Source organism: Camelus bactrianus, chromosome 19, assembly GCF_048773025.1.
Source record: "Camelus bactrianus isolate YW-2024 breed Bactrian camel chromosome 19, ASM4877302v1, whole genome shotgun sequence".
NCBI classification, from domain to species: domain Eukaryota; kingdom Metazoa; phylum Chordata; class Mammalia; order Artiodactyla; family Camelidae; genus Camelus; species Camelus bactrianus.
The window spans coordinates 37572810-37598584 of record NC_133557.1 but is presented as its reverse complement, the minus strand read 5'-3'; the positions used below and the strand labels follow the sequence as shown (position 1 = coordinate 37598584).

General features: G+C 44.3%; 2 protein-coding genes across 3 annotated transcripts; one reads left to right on the top strand and one right to left on the bottom strand.

Annotated features, from left to right (window-relative positions):
* The first annotated feature begins 127 nt into the window (after positions 1-127).
* On the top strand, positions 128-17260 carry POLR3F (RNA polymerase III subunit F). 2 transcript variants are annotated; one of them, XM_045508644.2, is made up of 10 exons: positions 128-508; positions 1558-1675; positions 5260-5327; positions 5687-5707; positions 5832-5899; positions 7236-7348; positions 9722-9865; positions 10082-10189; positions 11062-11253; positions 12308-17260. In XM_045508644.2, the coding sequence occupies exons 1-10, from the start codon at positions 447-449 to the stop codon at positions 12383-12385; spliced, it is 972 nt and encodes a 323-aa protein (XP_045364600.1). In that variant the 5' UTR covers positions 128-446; the 3' UTR covers positions 12386-17260. The 2 variants fall into 2 exon arrangements, with proteins under 2 accessions (XP_045364600.1, XP_010971216.1); XM_010972914.3 differs by lacking the exon at positions 5687-5707.
* Positions 16128-22282, bottom strand: RBBP9 (RB binding protein 9, serine hydrolase). Its single transcript, XM_010972915.3, has 5 exons — positions 22135-22282; positions 20843-20885; positions 19824-19929; positions 16918-17003; positions 16128-16538 (listed from the first exon to the last, which is right to left on the bottom strand). The coding sequence occupies exons 1-5, from the start codon at positions 22231-22233 to the stop codon at positions 16312-16314; spliced, it is 561 nt and encodes a 186-aa protein (XP_010971217.1). The 5' UTR covers positions 22234-22282; the 3' UTR covers positions 16128-16311.
* Between the last annotated feature and the right edge of the window lie 3493 nt (positions 22283-25775).

Genomic DNA, 25775 nt, shown 5'->3' with positions numbered 1-25775 from the left:
CCCCCTGAGAGCGGGGCAGGTGATTGGCGGGGAGCCGGCTTCTTAGCAACTAGCCCCGCCCCTGCGCTAGGCTCGGAGACTGGTACCCGCCTCGGTCTCTTTCCGTCAGGCTTCACCGAGGGCGTCCGAGAACGGGCTTTCACAGAGGCTGGAAAGTGCTAGAAGGTGGCGTCCCAACTCAGAATGAGAGAACCAGGCCCGTCGTTCGACAGACAGTGACATTCAGGAAAAAACAGAATAAGAAAACGTAGGGGCGAGCGTGATGGAGGCGGAGCAGGCGCGGCTTGGCCACCTCAGCGCGACAGGCAAGGAAGGACCGGCTGCGACACGGAGAAGAAGGCCCCTTGCGCCAGCCAGGCGCTGTCTTCGCTGGTTCTCGGATCCCCCGGCTCGCTGTCCTGCCGCTCCCGGCGTCTCTTCCCCCAGGGGCCGGGAACTGCGCCCCCATGGCTGAGGTGAAGGTCAAGGTGCAGCCGCCCGACGCGGACCCGGTAGAAATCGAAAACAGGTAACTCAGTGGGTAAGGTTCGGTTCCCGGCTCTGGAACCCGGGCAAGGTGCTGGGCCCCTTCTCCGGGACCACCGGTAGACACCTGCGTAAATTCGGTGAGCGCGCAGGGGGTTGGAACCCTCCTCCCATCCCTGGGATGCAGGAATCTCAGTAAGTTAAAAACGAGTTTGACAGCGTGCAAGTTTGTATAGCTGACCTTAACCTAGTGCTGTTCGCAAAGCGGTGCTGATGCACTTCCTTCCCACATGAAGGCGATGGACGTTCAGAGTGAACGCTCGGCTTTTCCCCCGTAGTACTTGTGGATGCACGTTCGGATCCAGGATCGCCCTTGTCCCCAAGGGAACTCCCACCACAGAACGTTTGACCGAAGTTAGGGTGCAGTTTTCGATTGTGAAGCAACATAGGCCAGATGATTTCAGTGAGCTGTTTAAGTGAAGATTTTAGAGCACCCAAAGCCTTTCCCCATTTTATATTCTCTACCTGTGCACTGCAATTTTTAGGTTACCACATAGTTTTAAAACACCCCAACTTTCTCAAACTGTTATAAATAACACGTAAGGCAAGTTGAAGATCTGGGTTTATTTTTGTTTGGTAGAGCAAATTCCAAAAGCAGGCCCCAGTTGTGATGAATTGTCATAACAAATTTTGACTTCCCACCCGAAGTGTTTGATTTGCCTCCTGCTTACAGACTTCCGGCTCCCTAAGGCTCTGTATCTTAACTTTGTCATACTGTTCCATCTGAGAAAATTGAAGCCTCAGCTGTAATATGTTTTTCTGTGTTTTCATTTGACTTTTGTTCTGTTTTAAAGTTCATATTAGTAAGGGAAAGAAGTGCTTCTCTTAAATACAGTAATAATGAAAATACGTATTTCAGAAGCATCTTCCTCAATTTTAACATGCATTCATTCAGAACCACTGTAGAAATAGAAACGCAGATTATTTGCCAGTTGTGAAAGACACAGTTTCAAACTGTTCTGCTTGTTTTTTTCCTCTAATGCCTCTTGAAATAGGTAAAAACTTGAATATCATTAATGCCTTTGTTCCTAGGATTATAGAATTATGTCACCAGTTTCCTCATGGAATCACAGACCAAGTAATTCAGAATGAAATGCCTCATATTGAAGCCCAGCAACGGGCAGTGGCCATCAATAGACTGTTGTCCATGGTAAGGTGAATCCAACTAGTTCATGTAGTTACTTATATGTCGTGACTGTTATCACTTCCTGCTATATAGTCATGAAACCATTCTCAAACATGTGTTGTGTTGTGACTGATGAGACTCCAAACCAGGAAACAGCCCGGACTCCCTGAATTGAGGAAAGAAGAAATAATTATGCATTTTACAAGACAAATGAAATAAATGTATATTAACTGTTATATTTATTAACCTAATTGTCACTAAGATACACAAGGGCACACATCTACATATAGGCATAATCTGTCCTCACCTTCTGTTTGCTTCCTACTGCTGGTATTGGCCATTCCCTGTAAAATATCCCCTTGCCTTGATTTTTCTGTGACTCATCACAGAGCCAGTTTGTTAGGGTCTGACTCTCCACAGCCTCACTCTGAGCATTTTAGAGGCAGGAATGAGCCCAGATGAAAGTCAGCGGCGCTGGGCCTCTGGGAGGACGTGCAGGCCCAGCCCGCAGTGACACTGCGGTAGGATTTTTAGTGAAGCTCTTCTCCCTGCTCTTGCTTCTTCTATTCTTAAGACCCTGAGGCCATAATATCATTCTTCTCCAGCTGTCCCCAAACACCCCACTTAGTGGTACCTGACACTCTAAATCTACCTGTTTCTCCTTTCTTTCCCCCATCATCAAAACTCCCGTGTCTTGAGAGCAGTTCAGTGTGGTCTTAGCAGCAAGAAGGACTCATCTGAAGACTAATTTGCTTTTTAAATTGACCGGCTTTGTTGGATTTCTAAGAGCTCTGGGTATGGAGGTTTGAGGACAGGCGAACCTTCTGTTAAACCACTCTCTTCAACCTTCTAGCTTGGGGGTTGGCAAACTTTTTGTACAAAGTGCCAGACAGGATATATTTTAGGCTTTTCAGGCCATATGGTTTCTGTCACTACTCAGCTCTACAGGAAGGCAGCCATGGACAACCAGAAATAAATGGGTGTGGCTGTGTTCCATTAAAACTTTATAAAAACAAGCAGCTGGGGAGGAGATGGAGATGGTGGAGTGGGAGGACATTGAGCTCACCTTCCCCCACAAACACATCAAAAATGCACGTGCTTGTGGCGCTGCTCTCACTGAAAACAAACTGGGGACTGCCAGGAGGACTCAGCTACAACCAAAGCTGTAGAGAAAGACCCACAGAAGTCAGGGAGGAAGGGAGGAGAAGTGATCAGGTCAGGACCTGCGCGCCTAGGAGGGGACACAGAAGAGGAGGGGGATGTCATGGGCTTAGAGATCCTCTCTGAAGACGAACTGGTTTGAACCACTGGTTGGGCACCCCAGCCCTGGGATCCATCACCGGGAAAACAAGTCCCCTTCGCTGTTTTGAAAACCAGTGGGACTTACATGAGGGCTGTAAGAAACCAAGACGTGTCACATGAATAGCATGCACATACTTGCTTACTTCCATGAATCCGGTGGAGGAGGCAGATGGAAACTGCCCAGGGCTCTCGCTGGTGTCCCACTGCTGCACAGTGGCAGGCCCCGGCCCCTCCAGCTCCGGCACACCTCCTCACTGGGGCCAAGGTTGCCATTGCACAGGAGAGGGCGCACGTGGAGGGGAAATCCAGGGGAAGTCTGGACTGCATCTGGACGGGATAAGGACAGCCATTGCTGGTGCTCTAAGAGGCAGCAGACCGGGAGCTGTCTGGAGCTCTGACTAGCAAGCCAGGACCATCCCTGCGCATGCCCTGGCCCCTCTTGCTTCAGCACTGCTCCGCTCTGGGTCGAAGGGACCAGAGCCAGGAGTGGGAAGAGTGCACACTTAACAGGAATGGAACCAGCTCAGACCTGACCCTGCGGACTTGTGATCCCATCCCCGATAGGGCAGTGACAGCCACTGAGCATAGGAGAAGCCCTGGCTCACACCTGGCTCTGGCTCTAGCCCCTCCGTCCCCAACCCCGCCTCCCACCGAGGTGATGGCTGCCGGCACACCTGTGGGAAGGGGTGACCTGAGCTAGCTTCAGATCCAGCTCTCCCACCAAAGCCACAGAGCACACACAGACTGCACGGGAACGCTCCCACACCAGGACAGCCCTTCAAGACTGGGATAGATAACTGTTCACATAATTTCGTAGAGACAGAGAAAGTTAAACAAAATGAGAAGACAGGAATTTAAGTGAAAAGACAAGAAAAAAAAACCTGAAAAGACATCTGATGAAACAGATGAATAGTTTACCAGATACAGAATTCAAAGAATTAATAATAAAAATGCTAACTGACCTTGGGCAAAGAATTGATGAACACAGAATTTTAACAAGGAACTAGAAAATATAAAAGGATCCCGTCAGAGCTGAAGAATGCAATAACTGAGATGGAAAACACACTAGAAGCTAATAATAGCTAAGACCAGGGGCACAGAAGAACACATACGTGATCTCGAAGGATAATGGAAATCACCCAATCAGAACAGCAGGAAGAGTGGTTTCGGTTCCCTGGCACATCGTGCTGTTCCATGCCTCAGGTCCTCTGCTCCTGCTGTCTCCCCTGCTCAGAAGGCCCTTCTTCCCTTTCCTCAAGACTCATCTCTGCTGTCGTCTCCAGGAAGCCTCCCTGAACCCCCAGGTTGGGCTAAAGCTTCTCGGAGAGTCCATCCTGCCCTTTACTTACCTTTACCTTTGTCTTAACGCCGAGCAGATGATATTGAAGTTAGCTGTATCATTCTCTTTTAGAATTCTTGTTTGTCCTCTCCAAACACCTATCACAGTACAGGTGTTCAGTGAATGTTCATCAGCTGAATTGAACAACTGAATGGAGCCTCCAAATTGGGCTTTGTGGTTCAAATTTGCCACTTAGGGGGTCAGGGGAGGGAGAGAAAGTATTGCTGTTCGTCCACATGTAAACGTGATTCCAAGTCACGGGTCTGCCCAGCCTTAACCCTCGGGAATGGGGCCTCTCTTAGCCATGCTTCCTGAGCTGCGTGTAGCCCCGCCGCACAGCCAGCTGGGGTCGCTTAAGTTCAGACCCAGGGAAACGCAGGAGCATGGCAGATGTGCTTTATTTTACTTCTGATCTGTGTAAAAACAGATCTACCACAGGCCTTTTATTTGTAGATTGACCTTTCTGCCTAATTTTCTTGTAACACTACAGAAATCACACGTATCAGTAAATGTTACTATTAACGTTGTAAATTTTATTTAGTCATTGTGCTATAAAATATTTTTGCATGTGTAGCCTTTATTTGAACTTTTTAAGAAAAATTATATTTTATTATGTTTATATTATATATATTTATTGAATTTACTTGAATTGAATATGGATTTTTATTTATTATTCTAAAGTTGCTTGTTTAAACTTCTTTATGCATTGATCATATAACCAAGCCAGGTCTAGCATGTAGAAAGTTGTTAGGTATTAATATTTTGGGAAATGATGAGATAAAGAGCTAAGTTTAAAAAAAAAAGCATCACGTGATATGATTGTCTCCAGTGAAGAACTGGTAAGTAACCATGGAGGTAGGACTTTTTAGTTTGCGTAGAATATTGAAGAATGCATTCATGTTTGTCACTGGATTTGATACATCTCCAAAATAATTCACTGCTATTTTCTTTTTTAAAAAAACTTTAGGGTCAGTTGGATCTCTTAAGGAGCAATACAGGCCTTCTGTATAGAATAAAGGATTCTCAGAATGCTGGGTAAGCACCTAATTTTTTATTTTAAGAAAAAATTTAATATTATAAAAGTAACGTATATTTGGGGAAAAAAGCCAATACAGAGCTGCGTCACATCACCCTGTCCTGCCTCATCTCACCTCCCATCATGAGTCCCATTTCCCGGAGGCAGCTGCTCTTCCTTGGTATAGATCTTTTCCTCTCTTATAGGTGTGTATAAATACAGATAGGTGATTATATATTTATATACCATATATTTATATATAATCTCTTTTCTTTTTTTTTTTTTTTAACAAAAATGGAATCATGCTATCCATACTGTTTTGCAACTTGTTTTTTTCACTTACTGTATCTTGGACATCTTTTCATTCTGGTACATACAGCCCTGTCTCATTCTTTTTAAGGTAAGCCCTTCTTTTGGTAAATAAGTCAATGTGATGACTTTGTGAATTCATTTAAGTAGTCATGTAGATTATTAGATTATCCTGTACCTCTTTGCCTTTTTAATTTGACTTTATTCCCCTGCAGTAAAATGAAAGGATCAGATAACCAAGAAAAACTAGTATATCAAATCATAGAGGATGCAGGAAATAAAGGTAAGCATGTGGAGGAACAAGCAGAAAAAGCATTGTCCCTGGGACCAGATATAGGAGCTCCTGGCTTCCCAGGATACAGATCAGTCTGTAGTGGATGCTGCCATTTGTGTTAAAAGGAGAGGAAAATATAACAGATAACATACATATCCTTTGTGTGTGTGTGTGTGTGTGTACACACACACACACATAATATGTACACACGCTTGAAGGACACCCAGGAATGGTGCCTCTGCTGCCTCCAGGGAGGCAGAACCTAGATGGCTGTAGGACGGGAGGGAAAGAAACTTCTGAACTCTCAACCATGTGAATGTAATATCTGTTCAAAGTGAATAAATTAAAACTTAAGGGTTTTTTTAATCCTCACCTTCTAAGTTTCAAAAGCCTTACTGGACGCCTCCTTGCTTTTATCTGTAAACTGTGGGTAGTAACATCTCTCTGGATTTTGCAAAAACCTGAGGTTTGCCTGTGCCGCGTGGCCACGTCTGATGGAGGTCCCTGAGCAGCTGCTTGCTCCTCTCCTGTCGCCCCTGAAGAACTGAAGCTAAACTGTCTTATTACAGTTTAGGATCTATCTGAGTCACTGATACTAGCTCAGACAATTATGATGTAACCTGAAATCATATACTTGTTTTAATGTTAGGAAGTTAAATAAACATTTTAAAAATAAACATGAAGAAGTCATTCTCTATTTAAAAAAAAAACCTTCCTATCTCATTATGCCTCTACGTTGGGAAGAAAATACAGCAAAATACTTTTACATATAACACTTATTTCCTTCTTTGAAAGAAAAGTCATAGCTTTCCACACAGGCTCTTCTTGTCTCCAAGAACTGTAATCTGTTTTCCAAATATGCCTCTGTAAATCCATGCACACAGATGCTCTCATAAAGGGGTTTTCTTGCTCTGCATGGAGGATGGCAGCTGACCCCAGCCCAAACTTAAGTATGTTTTTCCCATCTGCAATCTAAAGTGAAATTTACAGAGAAAAGGTTGGGATGTAGGAGGGTTGGAAAAGACAATGTAAGTTAATTCAGTTACATTCAAGATTTTTCTTCCATTACAAAAAATGTCCTTTTCATGTGACTTTTAAAAGGTGCCACACTAGCAGTCCAAGAAATTTCCAGTTAGAAAACAGAACATATAACTTTTGTATTATTTGCATGTTCTTGTTCCTTTATCGGAGATTTGTGCCTCTAAGTCATTATTCCTGTAGCGATGCTCGCTCTAGGATATATTCATATACATGTATTTTGCTAGATTTGTAGTGAGATATATGCAATGGGAAAAGAAACTCAAATCCTACAGTGTTCAAGTTACTTTACTTTACTTTCTTATAGGAATATGGAGCAGAGATATTCGATACAAAAGCAACTTGCCATTAACAGAAATTAACAAAATTCTAAAGAACTTGGAAAGTAAAAAGCTTATCAAAGCTGTTAAGTCTGTGGCAGTGAGTAGTTTTCTCTTTTCTTCTCCTGAATGTTCACTGTGCATATATGGCTCCAAGTATCTTACAGGGTTCTATTGTTCTGTAAGCTATGTCATGATTTCTTCCTTTAAAAAATTTTTTTTAATATTTATTTATTATTACATTACTTAATTCTTTTTTATTTTGGCAGGAGGGGGAGGTTATTAGGTTTATTTATTTTTAGAGGAGGTACCAGGGATTGAACCCAGGAGGTCGTGCATGCTAAGCATGCGCTCTACTCTACTTTATGTCATGATTTAAAACAACTGATCAAAGATTTTTAAAAACTTAGTTCCTGTTGGATGGTTTGGAGATGCTGCTTAGACATGTCACTACTAGTTAACTCTCACTGTCTTACCCACGAAAAAATCTCAGGCTGCTTTACTCTTCAGTGCAGAATGTTTGGGGTGGAGGGTACAGCTCAAGTGGTAGAGTGCGTGCTTGACACGCACGAGGTCCTGGTTCAATCCCCAGTACCTCCTCCAAAACTAAAGTAAATGAATAAACCTAATTACTTCCCCACCATAAAAAAATAAAATAAAAATAAAATCCAATTTAAATAAAAAGAAATTCTTTTTTTAAAAAGTGGCTTTGTATGGCACAGTGTTAGATGTTGCCCATATTTATGAAGGAAAAAAAAGCCAGAATGTTTGGAATCATTAACATTTTTCCTGGATTTTGTGGTATGTAAGATAATTTACTTCAACCAGGTATTTTAGATACTCATTCAACAAATACCTGTTGTGCATTTGTTATGTGCCAGGCACTGTTCCGGGTGCTTGGAACACATTAGTGAACAAGTCAGAGGAAGGCCTCCGCCTGGGGGAGTGTCTGTGCCAGTGCACGGTGTTCCTCCTCCTCCTCCTCCTCCTCCTCCTCCTCCTCCTCCTCCTGCCCCTCCCCGGCTGCATCCTGCAGGGGCTCCAGAGTGGCTCCATCAGGGACGCTGCTGCTGGCTTCACTGATTCAGGCATCAGAGGAGCTGCGATTCCCCTAGACTAACATGTGCTTGAGCACAGAATTCACATGTGAGAATTTGATACTCATGGTGATTTTACTTACCAGTGATATGTATGCCGTATCACTACCGCTCCCTCGTTTAGGATATTATTTCTCTTCCATATTTTACAAAGATAATTTCAAATACAAAATATAGAGAAAATAGCGAGTCCCCACATACCCGTGCCTGGCCTCGCTGTGACAGTCGTGCTTCTGCGTCTTTATTTTTAGGAAGAGCTTTCCTGAGATTTGATTCGGTGGCTTTCAGTTTATTCACAGAGCTGTGCAGCCATCACACTGTTCTAATTTTAGAGCATTCTCATCACCCAGAATGCGACTACCAGCAGTCACTCCCCAGCCGCCCAGCCCCAGGCCCTGACAAGCACTGATGCGCTTTCTGTGTCTGTAGATTTGCCTGTTCTGGACATTTCCTGTACCTGGAATCATACACTGTGTGGCCTTTTGTGTCTGGCTTGTTTCACTTAGCATGACGTTTTCAAGGTTTCAAACTAAAGTAGTATTAGATTGTAACCCAAAGTATAAAATAAATATTCATGAGTCCACACTGATATAGATAAATGCTTGAATAAATAAGTAGACACGGGAGAATAGACAAAACTCCCATGCAGAACAACTCCAAATCATTTATGTACATATTCCATCCTCAAGGAGGCTGAGCATAACTCCCAGCCCTTACTTGTGGGCTGCTCGTGGTGGCTTCTTTCCACATGTGGAAAGGGCAGGAAGAAAAGCAACTTTGCAATGAATAAAAGTGAGAAACGCTACGTCAAACCAGGTGATCAAAAGTAATGTCAACGCTGCTAAGTCATATTGATGACAGTCATCACCTGGTGATGATCAGGTTCCTCGAGATGAAGTGATGAGAAGGGCATTTACGTCTTTCTTCCAGTCCTATCAGACAAATCCCAATTAAGGAACATCCTACAGAATACCTCATCGTTAATTCTCAAAATTGGCAAGTTCATCAATAACAAGGAAAGTCTGAGAAACTGTCAAAAGCAAAATTTGCCTCCAGAGACAAGACAACTAAGTGTAATACAGTATTCCAGATAGAATCCCGGACCATAAAAAGGACATTAGGGAAAAGTAAGGAAATCTAAATAAAATATATACTGTAGTCAATAATGACATCAATACAGTTCATTAACTGTAGCAAATGTACTCTCTGAACATAAGACGTTAATAACGGGGGAGCCGAGCACAAGAGAACGTGCACGCGGTACTGTCTTCCCAGTAATTCTGTAAATCTAAAACTGCTCTGAAATACGATGTTTGGGTTTTTTTAAGTCTTTGTTCTGGGAGATTTAACTGTCTGCTGTGCACGTTTTTTCCTAGGCCTCAAAAAAGAAGGTATATATGCTCTATAACCTGCAGCCAGACCGGTCTGTGACTGGGGGAGCCTGGTACAGTGACCAGGATTTTGAATCCGAATTTGTAGAGGTGCTTAACCAACAGTGTTTTAAATTCCTACAAACCAAGGTGAGGCATCACTGAGGAGACACAGCCCCAAATATTTTTTTAAGTTTCTTCATAATGATTGATTAATCTTGAATATCGTATTTTATAGGAATTGAAAATGTTGAAATGGGTTGTTTTTACTAGACAAAATATGTTCTGCTGTTGATTTCACTCTGTATCGGTTGTATTCAGAAAATACCAGTATTCTTCCTGAAATTTATGTTTCTACCCTTACAGGCAGAAACAGCACGAGAAAGCAAACAGAATCCAATGATACAAAGGAATAGTTCATTTGCGTCATCACATGAAGTGTGGAAGTTTATCTGTGAATTGGGGATCAGCAAGGTGGGAACTCAAAAGTTTCCAATTTGCATCTTACTTTTTTAAAACTTATTCTTCATCACAGGGATATCATTTCAGTGTATTCCAAACACATCTGTCCCAGACCCTTTTTCAGGTGATATCTGTGTACCTCCTTGAAGAAACCACTTCGAGAAAGTACTGTCCTAAGGCAGTTAGGCAAAGGCTGTCATTGCTGTTTGCACTTTCTGAACTGGACGTACTTGAGCCCGGGCCACAGAGCAGCCAAGGGAAGGCCTGGCAGTGCACTGCACAACCAAGGCTCAAGTCTGTTTTGATAAGTTGTTGACTCTCTTGGGGACATTTCAACATATGTGCCAAACATCATTCACCGTATCAGTTGTCATTTATGGCTACTCTTCTCCTTATGAGATGTAAGTGGTGTGTCAGCACATTCTTTTGAAGATGTGTACAGACACTGAGCTGGGTGCTTTTCACCATCAGATAAGAACTGAAGTAGCCGTGGGGACACGTCGTCTTCATTTCCTGGCCTCCAGATCTCTTTTATGAAAAACCAGGAATTTGGACTATCTGATGTCTAAAGTACCTTTCTGCCTAAGCATTTTATAAATCTCCATCCAATTCTTGCCAAAGAAATGTTACTCAACAACCGTCTAGATTTTAACTTACGAGGGGATCAGCAGGTGTGCAGCTCGGCATGAGCTCCGAGTCCTGTCGCTGCATCTCAGTGGTCTGTGCGAACTTGGGCCGCCGTTCAGCCACTTTGCTTTCAGTTGCTCTCCAGCATAATGCTTCCCATTTCGCCAAGGAACTGTGACCTTTCACTGTTTTTAACACCCTCCAAAAGGATGTCTCCTTGCCCTTTTTGTGCCTTTTCTAACATAATCCATTTTTAGGTAGAGTTGTCCATGGAGGACATTGAAACCATCTTGAATACACTCATTTACGATGGGAAAGTGGAGATGACTATCATCGCTGCGAAGGAAGGCACCGTCGGCAGCGTGGATGGACACATGAAACTGTACCGGGCAGTCAACCCAGTCATCCCGCCCACGGGGTTGATCCGGGCCCCCTGCGGACTCTGCCCTGTGAGTTAAAGTGGCTTCACTTTGCACTTTCCTAGCACCAAGGGCAGATGCCACGTGATGTACCAGCAAGCACACCCTGGTTGGCTCAAACTCAGGGTTGACCATGAGCTGCTCCAAGCCCCATGTCACCTTGATGGCAGACCTTTAAAGAACAAATCATCACCTTGCACTCTTAGAATAACCAGGTTAAGGAAATTTGTTTTCTGCTCTTGGCCCTGAAATGGACAATTTTTGGTGCGGGCTAATCATTTAACCTGAGTAGGGAGGGAAAGGAGATTTGTTGAGAACCTACAATGGGCCAGGCGTGTTCTTGAAGATTTATGCGTCTCATTTAATCCTCATGTTCTTTGGAACTAGTGGTGTAATTTCCCGTTAAGCCTGCGGGAACTTAGCCCATGGAAGACCTCAGAGCATAGCCTAGCCATAGGACCAGGACTCCCACCCTCACACCGAGATGATGCTCTTTCCCCCGGGCTGTACCCCGGCACCTCCCCTCAGTCACCCCCAGGTAGTTTACGCGGCTGCCTGGGCGCTGCGGGCGCTGCCCCAACCTTCGTGGTGTTTATATTCTCCGGCCGCTAGTCTGCGTTTTATTGTCTGCACGCACGAGCTCTATGCCCTGGTTTCAGCTCCTAGGAAAAAGGGTAACCTGTTGGGAATTCTGTTCAGCATCCTTCACAAAAAGGAAGGTAGCTAAACATGAAACGTTTATTAGTCTAGATTGAGTCATTGGTGTGTATAGATGTCCCTTCCTGTCCCCGTTACTTGCTGGTGGCCTTTTGCCCAGGAGGCAGGTGAACCTGGTCATCTTAATGCTGTAGTAGGAGGTCCCTCACTAACTGTGTGATCCCAGCGCAGGTCTCATCACAGTACGTTCTCATATACAGTCCTAACCTCTTTCGGTTAGAAAGCTTTGTTTTTAATGTTGCTTATAAATAAACGGTTGGGTCTTGGATATTTTGTTAGGAATTTTAGTTGTAGCTGATATTTAAGACATTACCTATGATTAATTTTAAAACTCCAATTTGAATATAAACTTCTTTCCTTTTTAAAGGTTTTTGACGACTGCCATGAAGGGGGTGAGATTTCACCGTCTAACTGTGTCTACATGACAGAGTGGCTCGAATTTTAACAGAGAGCTACAAACTTTAATGACATTTTGCAAATGAAGTTCCTTTGGGAGCACATAATTTAACTCATGTTGGGACATCAAATTCCCTTGAAAGCAAACTTCAAGATACAGACTTGCTGCTATGAAAAAATATTTTGTTATCTATGAAGACTAAATTTATACTGGTAGAGTAGAGAACAGAATGTGAAGCAGGTAAGGTTAGTAGTGAAATCCATTCTTCAGTGAATAACATACTTTGTAACGTCTGGAAGACCACCTTCGGAAGCTGTCAAGACTTCTGATGATTCGCGGGAAAAGCAGCCAGCAAGTCCACGCTCGCCAAGTACCGCGCTAACGGCTAGAGCTTTAAATACCTGTTTCAAAGTTGTTTATTCTTTATAAATAAGAATAATGGCTCACTCTCACCATTTCTGTTTTCTGCTTTCTCAGTGGTTTCATTGAGAAGAAATTTAAAATGGCGAGAGCAGGAGTAGCAGGGGAGCACGCACACCTGGAGCCTGAGTGGGAGGGAGAGTGCAGACCCCTTTTCCACACACTGGATTCTTTTTTGTCGGAAATATTCCTTTAGAAGATTATGCCTCTGTACTTACCTCACACCCAAATGACGACCATTGTAAAGGATATGTTTTCGGTGCATAAATATTAATCTTTCTCATCCTAAAGGGAATACTTTGACTTGTCCTTCTTTGTTCAAGTCTTACAGGTTTCACACTGTAACTCAACTGTATTATTTGCTAGAATTTCCCCCCAGATTCTTATTTAATTAAAATTAAAACTAAACATAATCCATTGCTCTCCACTCACTCTATTTGGGGGGAAATTCTTCTTTTCTTATCCTGTTTTAGATTTGTTTCCTTTCCTTATTCTTTTCTTTTTGGGGGGCATGAGGCGGGGACTAGGGTATGTGTGTATGTATTTATTTAAATGGAGATGCTGGGGATTGAACCTAGGACCTCGTGCATGCTAAGCATGCACCCTACCACTGAGCTATACCCTTCCTGCCTTATTCTGTTTCAAAAATCATGGTGTAATAGGTCTAAACTAAGCAGAAAGCCATTATAATTGTCCTCATTTCTAGTAACACTTTCAGTCCGTCTTCAGCTGCATAGAAAACAACAGGTTCCCTGATGTGTTGTTGCACAGAACATAGCCACAGGCCGTTTTAGGATCTCTGCTGTTGTATTTCCACTTTGTAACGCCACTTAAGTTTCTGCGTCCAGGCCAAAAGCATGGAACCAAGGAAAGCAAGGCTTCTCCTGGGGCCTGAGTTCAAACACCAGTTTGGAGAACGAGCATTAAGGGTTATTTTGAGATAAATGGGGTAAGTAAAATAAAATTCAGCCCATAACCCGTTTTTAAGAACCAGATAAACTGGCCAGCTCTACAGAATTAGCATTTGGTGACACTAGTGCTTTGCAACAAAGACCCTGAATTTCAAGTGCTGGATATTTGTAAGACACAGAAGAGTCTGGGAACCTCAAGCTGCAGAGGGCTTCCTGTCCACCCTCCGTGACAGCTGGGGCGAGGAACACTTGTCCTTCCTGGGACCTGGCCTGTCGCAGTGGCGCAGCCTTATGTAAGGAGGAAACTGAGTTTGAAGGAGATTTAGAAGCAGAAAGAAGGAGCTCGTTTATGTTTTAAATACAGACTTTGCATTATGTGTTAATAACCAGAGATTTTTTAAAGCTTACAATCAATGGCTAAAACAAAAGTATTCCTTGCCTCCCAGGATAAAGAGCCCCTTTAAATTTTTTTCCATTAGCTTGTCTTTCATTCTCAACATTATGAAGAGACAATAATTTAAAAATACAACACCTCTGATGACAATCACGTGGATATTTCCCCTACAGGAGAAGATCGTGACCAGAACAAATTGCAGGCTCTAGACTTACACCACCACCAAAAAATCAGATTGTTAAGTGAAACCCTAACCCTTACAGTTTACTTCCATTTAGAGTAAGGTACTTTGCTTTCCTGAAAACAGATACTCCCTGGCGTCTATCAAGGCCCCTCTCTGCTTTATAATGATCTGTAGAGAGTCAAACACAGAATCATGAGAGGCCATGATGTGATGGTTTAAATGGACAGTTCATGTGGGATTATTCCATGAAACAAAAGTGATTTCACATTGAGTTAATTTTACTTTGATAGTGGGTGAGAGAATAAAACACGTGACCAGTGCTGTTCTATCAGGATGGGAATGCTGTGAATCTGCTGCCCAGTAAGGTAGCCACTAGTCACCCCTGGCTGGTGAGCACCTGAAACGCGGCTTCTGTGAATGAAGAACAGAATGTTTTATAGCTCCCTATGGTTACCGCCTACCAAACTAGGCGGCACAACTCAACAATCATATAGCTCTGTACTCAAGTTATTTTTAAAGGAATGAAGAATATCGAAATTAATTATTTCTCAATTACATATATTTATTTTTTTGGAGGAAGAAAACAACAAAGTATTATGAACTGTTATTGGTATAAGTTTGTGATTTTTTTAAGAAGGGACTCCAAAAAAAAAAAAAAAGGCAGAGAATAAGCAGAACAATTACTATTTCCAAATAATTCAAATAGAATCAAACTTTGATTATAGGCATGGTCAAATCAATGCTAAAAAACAACCTCTCTAAAAACATTATTCAACTGATTTATCTACTTTGCGTTTCACTAACTTGTCAAATAAGCTGTTTATCTTTATTTTTAATGATAAAAGTAATACACATTGAGTGCAACAAACTCAAATAACCCTCAGGTGTATAACGTGAAAAAGATGTCCAGCACACCGTGCCTCCCAAATTCCCGTCCCCTAAGAGGACTGCTGCTAGAAGTTTAGAGAAGCTCTCCTGGCTTTGAGCACATTTAGAAATCAGAAGACTTTTCAGGTTAAAGTGATGGCTCTGAATCTTAATCAGGTGTGAACAGGGCATTCATGTCGTCACAGCAAGTGTCAGGTGTAAATTCGCGGGGGATGGTTAGAGAGAATACTGGGGATCGTAACAGCCCAGAAATGTTAGGAAATGAAGAAGGGTTTTTCTGAGGGAGTATGATTAGAGGAAAAATCATGGAATGATGCAGAAAGAGCTCCGAAAGGCCTTGGAAGTTACAGAGGTAGAACATTCACAGAACAAAATTTGAGGGATGGAAAGATGAGTTTGAACAATATTTAAGACTTCGTAACAAAATCCAAATTGTTCCCATGATTTCATCCTTTGACACTGTGTCCGTTTCTCGGCTTTACAGAGAACCATTTAAGCTCCTGTCTAAGCAAAGCAGCAGATGTCACAAAGGACGGCTTGGACTTTGTGTGCCTTGCGGTGTTTGCAAACTTTGTACTTGCACTGTAGTTGCCAACTAACAGACCCCATATGTTTATGGACTGAACATAATTCATGTACATATGGATTATACATATATACATACACTCATAGGCCCTAAATACAAAAACCACCATATGAATTTTTTTTCCTTGAAAAATCAGGAAATTGGCAATACGCTGCTGAATTCCCACATGGCAACAATCCAGACAGCACGGCAGGAGCTCTCCACGTCGCCCTAATCCTCACCAGTCTGGTCTTACACTGACCAGGTCGGCTGTGACCTAGTCTGCACTGGGAGTCAGGAAACCTGGGTTTCATTTCTGTCTTAATCACTTTGGACAGATAAGGGTGGTTAAGCTGTCCCATGTCCCTTATCAAATGGGAAAAATACTGCTTTAGGTCATAGCAATTTGAGGCGATGCAGAGTCTATAGAAAATGAAAATGCTGTTTTTAATTTAGTTTGAACGTGGAAACTTGTGTGTTTTTTAGGCTTCTTTGGAACTCAATTTGACCCGCTTTGTGTGTCCAGCAGTCACCTGAGAACTGCGGTCTGTAACTAGTCTGATCGCTGCCCCACTCCCACGCCCACGTGCCCGGCAGCAGGTGCCACGCCGTCTACGCCTGCGCGCTCAGCATGGACCTGACCACGCTGACCAGCTCATGAAACTCCGTGTTCTGAAAGTGGCCGCGGTCGGTGAACCTGTACAATTTGGCTTCCAACCTGTCAGCCACTTCTTGTTGCTCCTTCCAAGGAAGGAAGGGGTCATCGGTGGAGCCAAACTGCACAATATGAGGGCAGTTGGCTTTGATCTTCTCCCACTGCCAGGGGCGGCTGAAGTACCCTGTGAGAAAACATAGAAGCTGTCAGTGCCCCGGCCACTTCCACCCCAGCCGCGCCGGTGCAGATGCTGCCGAGACACAAAGAACCCGAGCCTCAGTGCAGCTGGAGGCCTTTCTCTAGTTTTCGAATCCGTGGGGCTTGATACCATAGCTCCCCGTGAAGGGGGAGTACGTGGCTCAAGTAAAGCCAGGCCTCTGGGGTTCAGGTCTAGACTGTGGATTAGGAAGTGGCCCACCACTGGCAAGCACCTAACTTATCTAAAGCTGGGTGGTAAACATTGCTCAGACGCTGTTAGATTTTTTTGAGCCTGCGTCTAGTGACCTGAACCCACAGCCCCGTGACTCGAGGGGCTCTCCCGGGGGTTCAGCCTTTGGACTCACCGCTTGCACGCTCGTTCTCATCCCCCAGGTCAGACGTGTACGCAGACACTAACACGATGGCGTACACCTGATGGGTTTCTGCGTACCTGGAGGGAGAGGAACGGTGGCAGCTGGTGTTTAATGTTGAATCTGATCATCAGAAAGTCAGCAAGCCTCCCGAGAACCCACTCGATTCTGCTCACAGGGAGCGTGTGCCGTGTGCTGCTGAGGCTAGAACAAGAAAGAGCTAGGAAGCCGGAGAACCGCAAGCCCAGCACTTACTCACCTCGCCTGGGCTACCTGAGTTTCTTCTCATTTTTCAAACCTCTAATGTAATCCTTTCTGAATAAACACACAAAGTGTAGTCATTCTTCCATGTGTGCATTAATCTACCTTTAGTGTGCACTGACACTACTTGGTTGGTTACCGTACAGATTCCCAGGCTCTGCCCCAGAGCATCTGATCCAGATGACTGGGAGGGAGTGAGGCCCAGGAACCTGCACTTTAAGGCAGGACCCCTCCCCCAATCCAGGTGATGGATGCGAGTGGTCTGTGACTGTATCATCCCAGAGTTGTGCCTCTTTTCCGCACAGTCCGCTTTGCACTGTGTTACTTGTTTGTGTCCTATTGTATCTGTTTCCCCCAAGGGCATCCCTTAAGGGCAGGTCTCAGTCTTCTTGATTTTGGTGACCCTGATGCTAAGTACAGTGCCTGGCAAGTAGACACTCAGCTAACCACGTGTAGACAGCTCCCTCACTCGGCAAAGACAGGCTACGGAAGGACAGAGAACGCTAACACTTTCAGGAGGCCTTCGTGCCAGGCAAGATTTACAGTTGATGTTTTGTTCCTGGACCTAAATTTTTCCCCCAACCTTTTGTTTTGAAAAATTTCAAATGTACCAAAAAGAAGGACAACAGGCGCCTAGATTCATTCATTTTTGCTACATTTCACCCCTAAATACTTGAGCACGTATGCCAAGAACATGGCCATTCTCCTATAAAGCCACACCTGGTACATGAAACACTGAGACAGTGAGATTACCTGGATTTGTTTTTTGCCACCTGTACCAAAAATGTTCTTTAAAACTGCTTTTCAACCCTAGATCCAGTCAAAGATCATACATTTGGTTTCAGGACTCTTCCGTTACTTTTAAATTTTGTGTTTAAATGACAATGACTTTTTGAAGAGTTTAAGACCAGTTATCTTGCACGTTACCCCTAAATTGAATTTGTCTGTTTCCTCAGGCTCAGGCCGCGGTTAAACATTTTGGGCAGGACCATTACACAGGCAATGCTGGGTCCTTCCCACTCCCTCACATCAGGGCCCAGGGAGCTAGGCTGTCACATCACTGGTGAGATTGTCTGATTTCTTAAAGTGATACCCCTCAGATCTCTCCACTGCAAAGGCATGATTTCCCCTTTGTGATAAATAAGTCATCTGTGGGGTGGTCCTCTGTGGTTGTGTCAATATCCTGTTGCCCTGTGATCTTACACCCCATGGTTTTGGCATCTGGTTTCTCCTTGCCTACCTTAACTTTAGAAGTTAATTTTTAGAAGATGCAATCCTGCAATAAGTTTCAGGGGTCTTGTTTGTTTTTTGAGGGGCAGGTAATTAGGTTTATTTATTTTATTTTAATGGAGGTACCGGGGATTGAACCCAGGACCCCATGTATCCAGGCAAGCACTCTACCACTGAGCTATCCCCTCCCCGCATTCCATGGGTCTTTAAAAGAAGGCACATCGTAAATAGTCAGTGGCTTGAGAAAAATTCATCTGGCCTTGAGTTGGTACAGATTTCCGCATAAAAGGATTTCTTCATTTCCCAGATAACCCTTGGCAGCTTATAAACACTGTGACTGTACCCTAATTCTGTAGGTGCACATTGCAAAGCATTATGCTCATAGCTTTGACTGGTGTGGCTGAAAGGTTATGGAATTTGGCAAGATTTCTCTGATAAGCAGTTCATGTGACATCCTGAGGGACTGCTTGGGACAACAGGCTAGACAAAAACTATAATCCTTTGTCATCCAGCCTAGCAAATATGGAAGAAACCCAACCCTAAGAGGCTTATTCAGCCAGCTAAGTCCTTACCCTCTAGGCCTCATAAGCCTAAAGGGAGAGAGGTGATGTTCCAGTGGAGAGCACCAGGGATGTGCTGTGAATTCTGAGACTGAGGGCTGGGGGTGGGGTAACAGCGTCCACCCTCCAACAGATACTTATCAAGCACCCACCATGTGCCAGACACTCTTGTAGGCACCAGGGTTTCAGGGTCAGAGTGAACAAAGTCCCGTCTTCAAGGGGCTTGCATCCTATTGGCAGGAGACAGATGAGAAATCAACAGCATAGCAGATTGGGAGAAGTGTTATGGATAATAAGGGGCATTATAAGCTATACAGGGGATGAGACTCAACGGGGTGAGGCTGCTGGTTCACACTGAGTGATTGCAGAAGGCCTCACTGAAAGAGGACATTTGAGGAGAGACAAAAAGGAGAGAGCCGTGCAGGTATCTAGGGACAGAGAGCCCCAGGGAGAACAGGGCAAGCACAGGCCTAAGGTTGGTGCACGCACGGCACGTCCGAGGACCTGTGCTGTGCTGTGTAGGCCAGGCTGGGGGCGGTGGAGGGGGAACAGTAGAGATGACATCAGGGTAAGCAGGGGGCCCTGAAGGCTGAGAACTTCTTCTGAGGGTGACGGGAAGCCGCTGGGGATGGGAGGCTCTTCTGTTTCAGAAGGATCACTGTAACCCAGTCTGAGCAAAGGTATTTTTTAATCCATTAACTGAACCAGGAAGGAATTAGGACAGATTACGTTACCACTTTTGAGGTCAGCACTGTTTCCTCTGCAGTGGAAACTTAAGATGTGCCCAAATTTCCCAGGCGAGCTCGGCCGGAGCCCACAGAGCAGATGACAATTCAACAGGGACCGCACCTCATGGCCGCCACGGCCCCGGAACTGTGGCCTATGATGATGGTGTTTTCGTCACAGTGCAGCTCCGCCTCCATGAAGGGCAGCCAGATGCTCTCCCGAGCTGTGACTGAGGTTCAGGGGGAAGAAAGTCTGTCACTTGATAGGGACGGTCTTAGTCTAAGGCTGCCCCTCCTTCCTAACAGGACACTCAGCCGGCGCAGGACCACAGTGAGACACGGGGCTGCTTTAACAGAGCCGAAGCCGTGTGTTGCTGTTCAAAAGACTCAGATCTGTAGTTCTGGTATATAGTTTTTAATTTTTTTTTAAACTATGCTCTTATAAGAAAAAACCAAGGAAATAATAAAGTATTTATCTGAAGCTTTAATGTAAACTTTCCAACTTAAAAAAAATTTTTTTAAAAAAACTCTTAACAATACTATCACTCAAGTTCACGGCCATATATATTCTTTCTTCCCAGAAAAGTAAATTCCTGAGACAAGTCACAGACATACTTAGAACAAAAGGAGCAGTGTTACATTTTAAAATGAGGATCTCATAGAGATAAGGCAATGTTTTATCCTATCCTGCTTCAAATGAAAAACCCATAAATTTGGGGGGGGGGTAATTAGGTGTTATTTGTTTGTTTGTTTGTTTGTTTACGTATTTATATTTTAATGGCGGTACTAGAGACTGAACCCAGGACCTGATGCATGCTAAGCATGCGCTCTACCACTGAGCTGCACCCTCCCGCTACCCATCAAATTTGCCTGAAAATATCTGACTTATGGAATGGAAAATCAAGTTGCTTACAGAGTCGAAAATTAAGTTTTACCGAGCCCAGGTCCTCTTCTTGATCCTTACTAGAACCTCTGTAATGTGTCTTGGTTTGCACCCTCCTCCCCCAAATCCGTGCCATCCTTCACTGAGGTACGTGTTCCCTCTGGCTTCTCTACTGGGCTATCCCTGTTCTCTACCTGTAAAACGGCAAAATCAAAACCCGACAAGAGGAGGCTTTTCAAAAACACGTTTAAAAAACTTACTTGGGTCAGGCATGTTTTTAGCCAAACACTGGAAACCAGGTATCTATGACATGAGGGGGAAAAAAAGCTATAATAAAGAGCTTAATTACAACTAATACTTTGCTAATAAGAAGTGAGACATCTGATATGATCTTTATGAATCCAGTAAGTATTTGCTTATATAATGAAATGAAGTGGGTTAAGGGGCAACAGGATTACACATGAGTATACAATCCCTCCTCACAACCTCCATCTGTCTGGAGTTCTCTATCTAGCCAGCTCTGTAGATGGATGTGTGTGTGTGTGTGTGTGTGTGTGTGTACGTACACTTGCACACCTACTCTTATCGCCAGTGGCATATACGTTTAGGGAGGGCATGAGTGAAGAGGGTCTAGACAAACTGACCTGGAGCCAATCAGACTGCTCCAGGGAGTAGGTAATGAGCTACAGAAACGTGCTACAGAAAGTGGAAACCCCATCCACTCGGACAGCTCCAGCCCTGAGCTTTTGGTTTGTAGCTTTGGCCATGGCTTTTAGTCACAAGCCTGCAATTTCATTCTGGAGATCAGCTCTAGAGTTCTAAAGGTTGGCAACTCAGGAAGCAGTTGTATTGCCTGGTTAAGGAAGCGGTATTAAAAAAAAAATCAACATGCACAAGACAACCCTGAGTAAGATGTCATTCTTACAACGCTCACAAAGAAGCCAAATTTAACAACGCATTGTTTAAAGGATACACACACAGGTTGCAAAAGTACATTAATTTTTAAAACCGGAGCAAATGAAAAAACACATTTCAGATGGCAGGGAAATGGGATGGGCAGACACATAGGTGGCTTCGAAGGTACTGGTAATAATGTTCTTTCTAGATTTCAGTTTGGTGATGGATTCTCTGGGATTCATTACATTATGCTCCAGAATGTACATAAATGTTACTTATGTTATTTGTATATAATAATATTACATACTGAAATTTTAAAAATCTGAAGCAGGGAGCAGAAAAAACATGTTGAATTACCTAGAAGTCCCAAATCTGACTCCGCAGGACATACGGGGAGGGGGCTCGCCTCTAGCTCTAAGATGAGGCGCCTTGTACTCGGAGCCCTCAGACAAATCCACCAGGCAGTTTCACCAACCCAATTCTGACCACTAGTCGTGGAGTTTAAGCCAGGGCACCAGGGGAGGAAGGAAAATACACAGGGCTCCGTGCAAGCGGAGGGTGCGGGGAGGGGTCGCGCGTTCAAACTTCAGTCCCCGGGCCCCCGCCCCGCCCCAGCTCCAGGCCGACCTCCCAGCGCGCGAGGCGCGCCTCTTACCTGCTCCAGCCCCTTCTTCACCCAGCCGTACCAGCCTTGCGTGGCCACATCCCCGCCGCCGTTGCCTGGGACAATGACAGCCTTGCTAGGAGAAGCCATGAGCCTGACCCAAGGCGCCCGGGGCCCTATCCCCGCCAGGAGGGGGTGCCCCGCGGCATTCTGGGAATTGTAGTTCCGGGGCGCCCAGCGCGCATGCGTCCCCCGCGGGACTCTGTACCGCACAGGACCGCAGAAAACAAGCCAGGGGAGATGCTATCACGTGTGAATCAGCTTCCACCTGCCTCTTCCCAGCGCTCTCTTTTCCTCCCTGATTTAGGATGGGCAGCGACTTGTCCAGAATGTGTTATCTCTTTACTGGAGTTACTGATACATCTATAGAAAAGTGTGTTTTGCTCTCAAAGAAGCAGAACACAAACCGTTTCATTAGTTGAGGACTCCTGGAATCCTTATGATTTTTCCTTCTGATTTCAAAACAGTTCTTAGTATACTACTCGTTTTTTTTTTTTTAATGAAATAATGCCATTTGCAGCAACACAGATGGACCTCAAGATGATCATCTAAGTGAAGTCCGTGAAAGACAAATACCACTTCTGTGAAATAAAATTCATATTTTATGGCAAGACAAGAAAAATTTAAATATAAAAAATTCTTCATTGCCTTTTTGATGCAGGAAAAATGGATTTGGGGGGTGAGGAGGGCCGTGTCCCAGGTCTTGGTTGAGTCTCTGGGACATGCGGGTCCTTGGCTTCGCACAGGAAAGCATTCAAGAGCAAGCCACAGTTGAGTAAAGGTAGATTTTTTTAGATACATAACGCATAGAGTGTAGGCTGTTTCAGAAGGCACAAGAAAGGCCAAGAGGTGTGGGGGTTGGGTGCTCAGGTAAAAGTAAAAGTAGGTACACATTCCATAGACAGAGAGCGGGCCCATCTCCAAAGAGGAGGAAGCAAAAAGGGAGGCCAGGAGGCACGGTGTTGCCAGTTTTTATGGGCTTGGTAGCTTCACATGCTTATAAGTAGGAGGACTATTCCAGCTACCCTGGGGAAGGAGCTGGGATTCCCAGGAATTTGGCTACAGTCCACTCTTAGACCTTCTATGGTTAGCCTTGGGACTGTCATGGCACCTGTGGGCATGTTAATCACCATGCTAATATGTTACAATGAGCATATAATGAAGCTCAAGGTCTTGTAGAAGTCAAATCTCCCACCATCTTAATCCTCAAGGCCAACTGGGAGTTGAACCTTCCACTATTTTGGTGTTAATGGCTGTCATTCCTTGAATGGCTGTGCCCTGCCCCCTTCCCTCCTGTCTCACTTTGGCCTCCTCTCTCCCCTCACTGTGCAGTGTATCTGCATCATGTATCAACATAACCTCCCCATTGGCAGGAATCCTTGCTCAGCCATAAAGAGCAACCCTCTCCTAGCACCAACAAGACAACTTAACAGGTATCATTCCTTCTTGATCTTATAAGGGGTCATCTTGAAGGAGGAATAATACAATGGCTGCACTTAGGCTAACTCACTCTTGGCTTTATGCTTGCTGCTTGCTCTTAGGACAGTCAGGAAACCTGACCGACTGGCCACTGCTACCAGCCCCAGGCTCATTATTAAAGCTGAAGCTATTGATTTTACTGTCTTTACTTTACTCTGGCAATTAAAATTTATAATTACGTTTGGCTTCTGAGTCATTCTCCAGGAAGAAGTTCACAAAACTGTAACCCTGCAAAATAGGCTAATTTGTCAAAAAGGAGAAACATGCCACAGGAGATAAAAAGAAAGAAGTTAGCAAAAATGTTCAGCTATCTAGACAGGCAAGTTTGATTTGTTCCACCTGCCAGAAATCCAATTTGAATCCAGTATCTTATAACTGATAAGTCCATGTTTGTGTGTTTGTATGTATCATTATGTGTGTTATAGATACGTGGCACTGCCAAAGTTCTTTTTGATTGGCTTAAGGAAAATTAAATGCTTATATAAATACTCAGAAATATAAAAGAAACTGATTAGGATGAAAATCAGTTTCATGTGATCTAAAAAATATTCAGCACTGAATCTATACCTGGTATTTGAAGCTAGCTTAAGCTTACTGGTTTAATTAATATAGACATGTCTTAAGATTCATTAATGTTGAGCAATTAATAAGGGAGGGACAATCAGGAAACAATAGTGCAGGGGAGGGTATAGTTCAGTGGTAGACTGCTTGAGCAGGAGATCCTCGGTTCAATCCCCAGCACCTCCACTAATAAATAAATAACCTAATTACCCCTGCCCTCCCCCCCCAAAAGAAATCAGAAAGAGACAATAGTACAGCCTTGGGGCAGGGTCCTGGTTACTAAGACTGTGGCCCCCAGGATCATATCCTTGCTTCTCCCTCGAGTAGAAAACAATTACTTTTATTTAAATCTCAAGAGGCAAAGAGAAGCAGCAAGAACTGGGTAGAACCAGTGAAGCCCAAGATGGCGGAGGGTTTGCCTTCCAGTGGACCTTGAGCCTCGTGTATGATCGTTGTGATGCATTAGCATGCTAAGTGACAGACTCACCAGTACCGTGACAGGGGATGAGTGCCATGTCAACAACTAGAAAAGCCCGCATACAAGGGTGGAGAAGAAAGGCGACTGGCTCCAGCACGCCCAGGAAGGGCACAGGATGGCAGAGGCCTCCCATAACAGTTGGCCTGGCCGGGGCAGCAGCCGGACCTGTCTCTGCCGGCCCTCTTGGCTGACCTTTCCCGGCTCAAGCACTTTCTTTCCTTTCCCTCTTCTGAGCAGTTAGGTGGCTGCTCACTCTGCCCCTCTGCCTCTACCGCTTGGATTCTTTCACAGGACCCACACTTTGATGGGCTTCCTAACTTAGGGGTCCCTGTACCCACTAACAGCCCCTCAACAAAGCTGTTTACATTTTTAAAATAAGTTAAAACATGCAGAGGTATTCCTGTAGCCAAGTGGCTGTTTGCTTGGTGGCTTTTAGTTGAGGAAACAATACTACTTCCTTAACAGAAACTGTGGGCTGAAAAAAGATCTACCCTTCCTTAAGATGTTTATTTTTCCTTAAGATTCATTTTAAGATTTGTCTTTCTTCTTGTTACCAAACCAGTTTCTTTGGCCCAACATGCTGCAAACAAAATGCTCAGATGCCAGGATTTGCAGCAGAGGGTTTATTCTCAAGGCAGCCACGCTCAAGACAGGAGAACAAGCTTCAGCTGTGCCTCCCCGAAGGTGAAGGGCTTGGGGTATGTATGAGGCAAAGAGGCAGGGTGGTCTGAGGTGTGGGGCAAGAGGACTGGAGGCAAGAAAAAGGTGAAGTCGTCGGCGTTCTGTGCAGGGGTGTGAGTTACAGGCTTCCTCATGGGGCCCCTTTTCAGAAAATGGCAGTGTTGGCCTAATCCAAGGGTGGAGTTTTTGGTTGTCTGACATCAAAAGGTCACCTATTAGACACTTGCACAGCTGAATGGTCAGTGGTCTCAGCTGGGCAAGAGGGCAAGTCCCTGAAAAGTAGTTTAAGTAATGGTTACTATGGCGACCCGTATCCAGAGGTGTTATCTATAGGAGCTGGTTGAGGAGTCTTGTGACGTGTTGCCTAAGCTATGTGAAGCTTGAAGGGTATGCAGTTTGCAAGAATAATTTAAAACAAGCTCAGTCAGTGAAG

What these genes read in the sequence shown, in the direction of transcription:
- POLR3F (XM_045508644.2), top strand. Translation starts at nt 447, where the DNA reads ATGGCTGAGGTGAAGGTCAAGGTGCAGCCGCCCGACGCGGACCCGGTA. An exon ending in CCGGTAGAAATCGAAAACAG is followed by an intron (nt 509 to 1,557) that starts GTAACTCAGTGG and finishes CTTTGTTCCTAG; the next exon opens with GATTATAGAATTATGTCACC. An exon ending in AAGGATTCTCAGAATGCTGG is followed by an intron (nt 5,328 to 5,686) that starts GTAAGCACCTAA and finishes TGGTACATACAG; the next exon opens with CCCTGTCTCATTCTTTTTAA.
- RBBP9 (XM_010972915.3), bottom strand. Translation starts at nt 22,233, where the DNA reads ATGGCTTCTCCTAGCAAGGCTGTCATTGTCCCAGGCAACGGCGGCGGG. An exon ending in GGGGCCGTGGCGGCCATGAG is followed by an intron (nt 17,004 to 19,823) that starts GTGCGGTCCCTG and finishes CTCTCCCTCCAG; the next exon opens with GTACGCAGAAACCCATCAGG. An exon ending in TGAGAACGAGCGTGCAAGCG is followed by an intron (nt 16,539 to 16,917) that starts GTGAGTCCAAAG and finishes GTTTTCTCACAG; the next exon opens with GGTACTTCAGCCGCCCCTGG.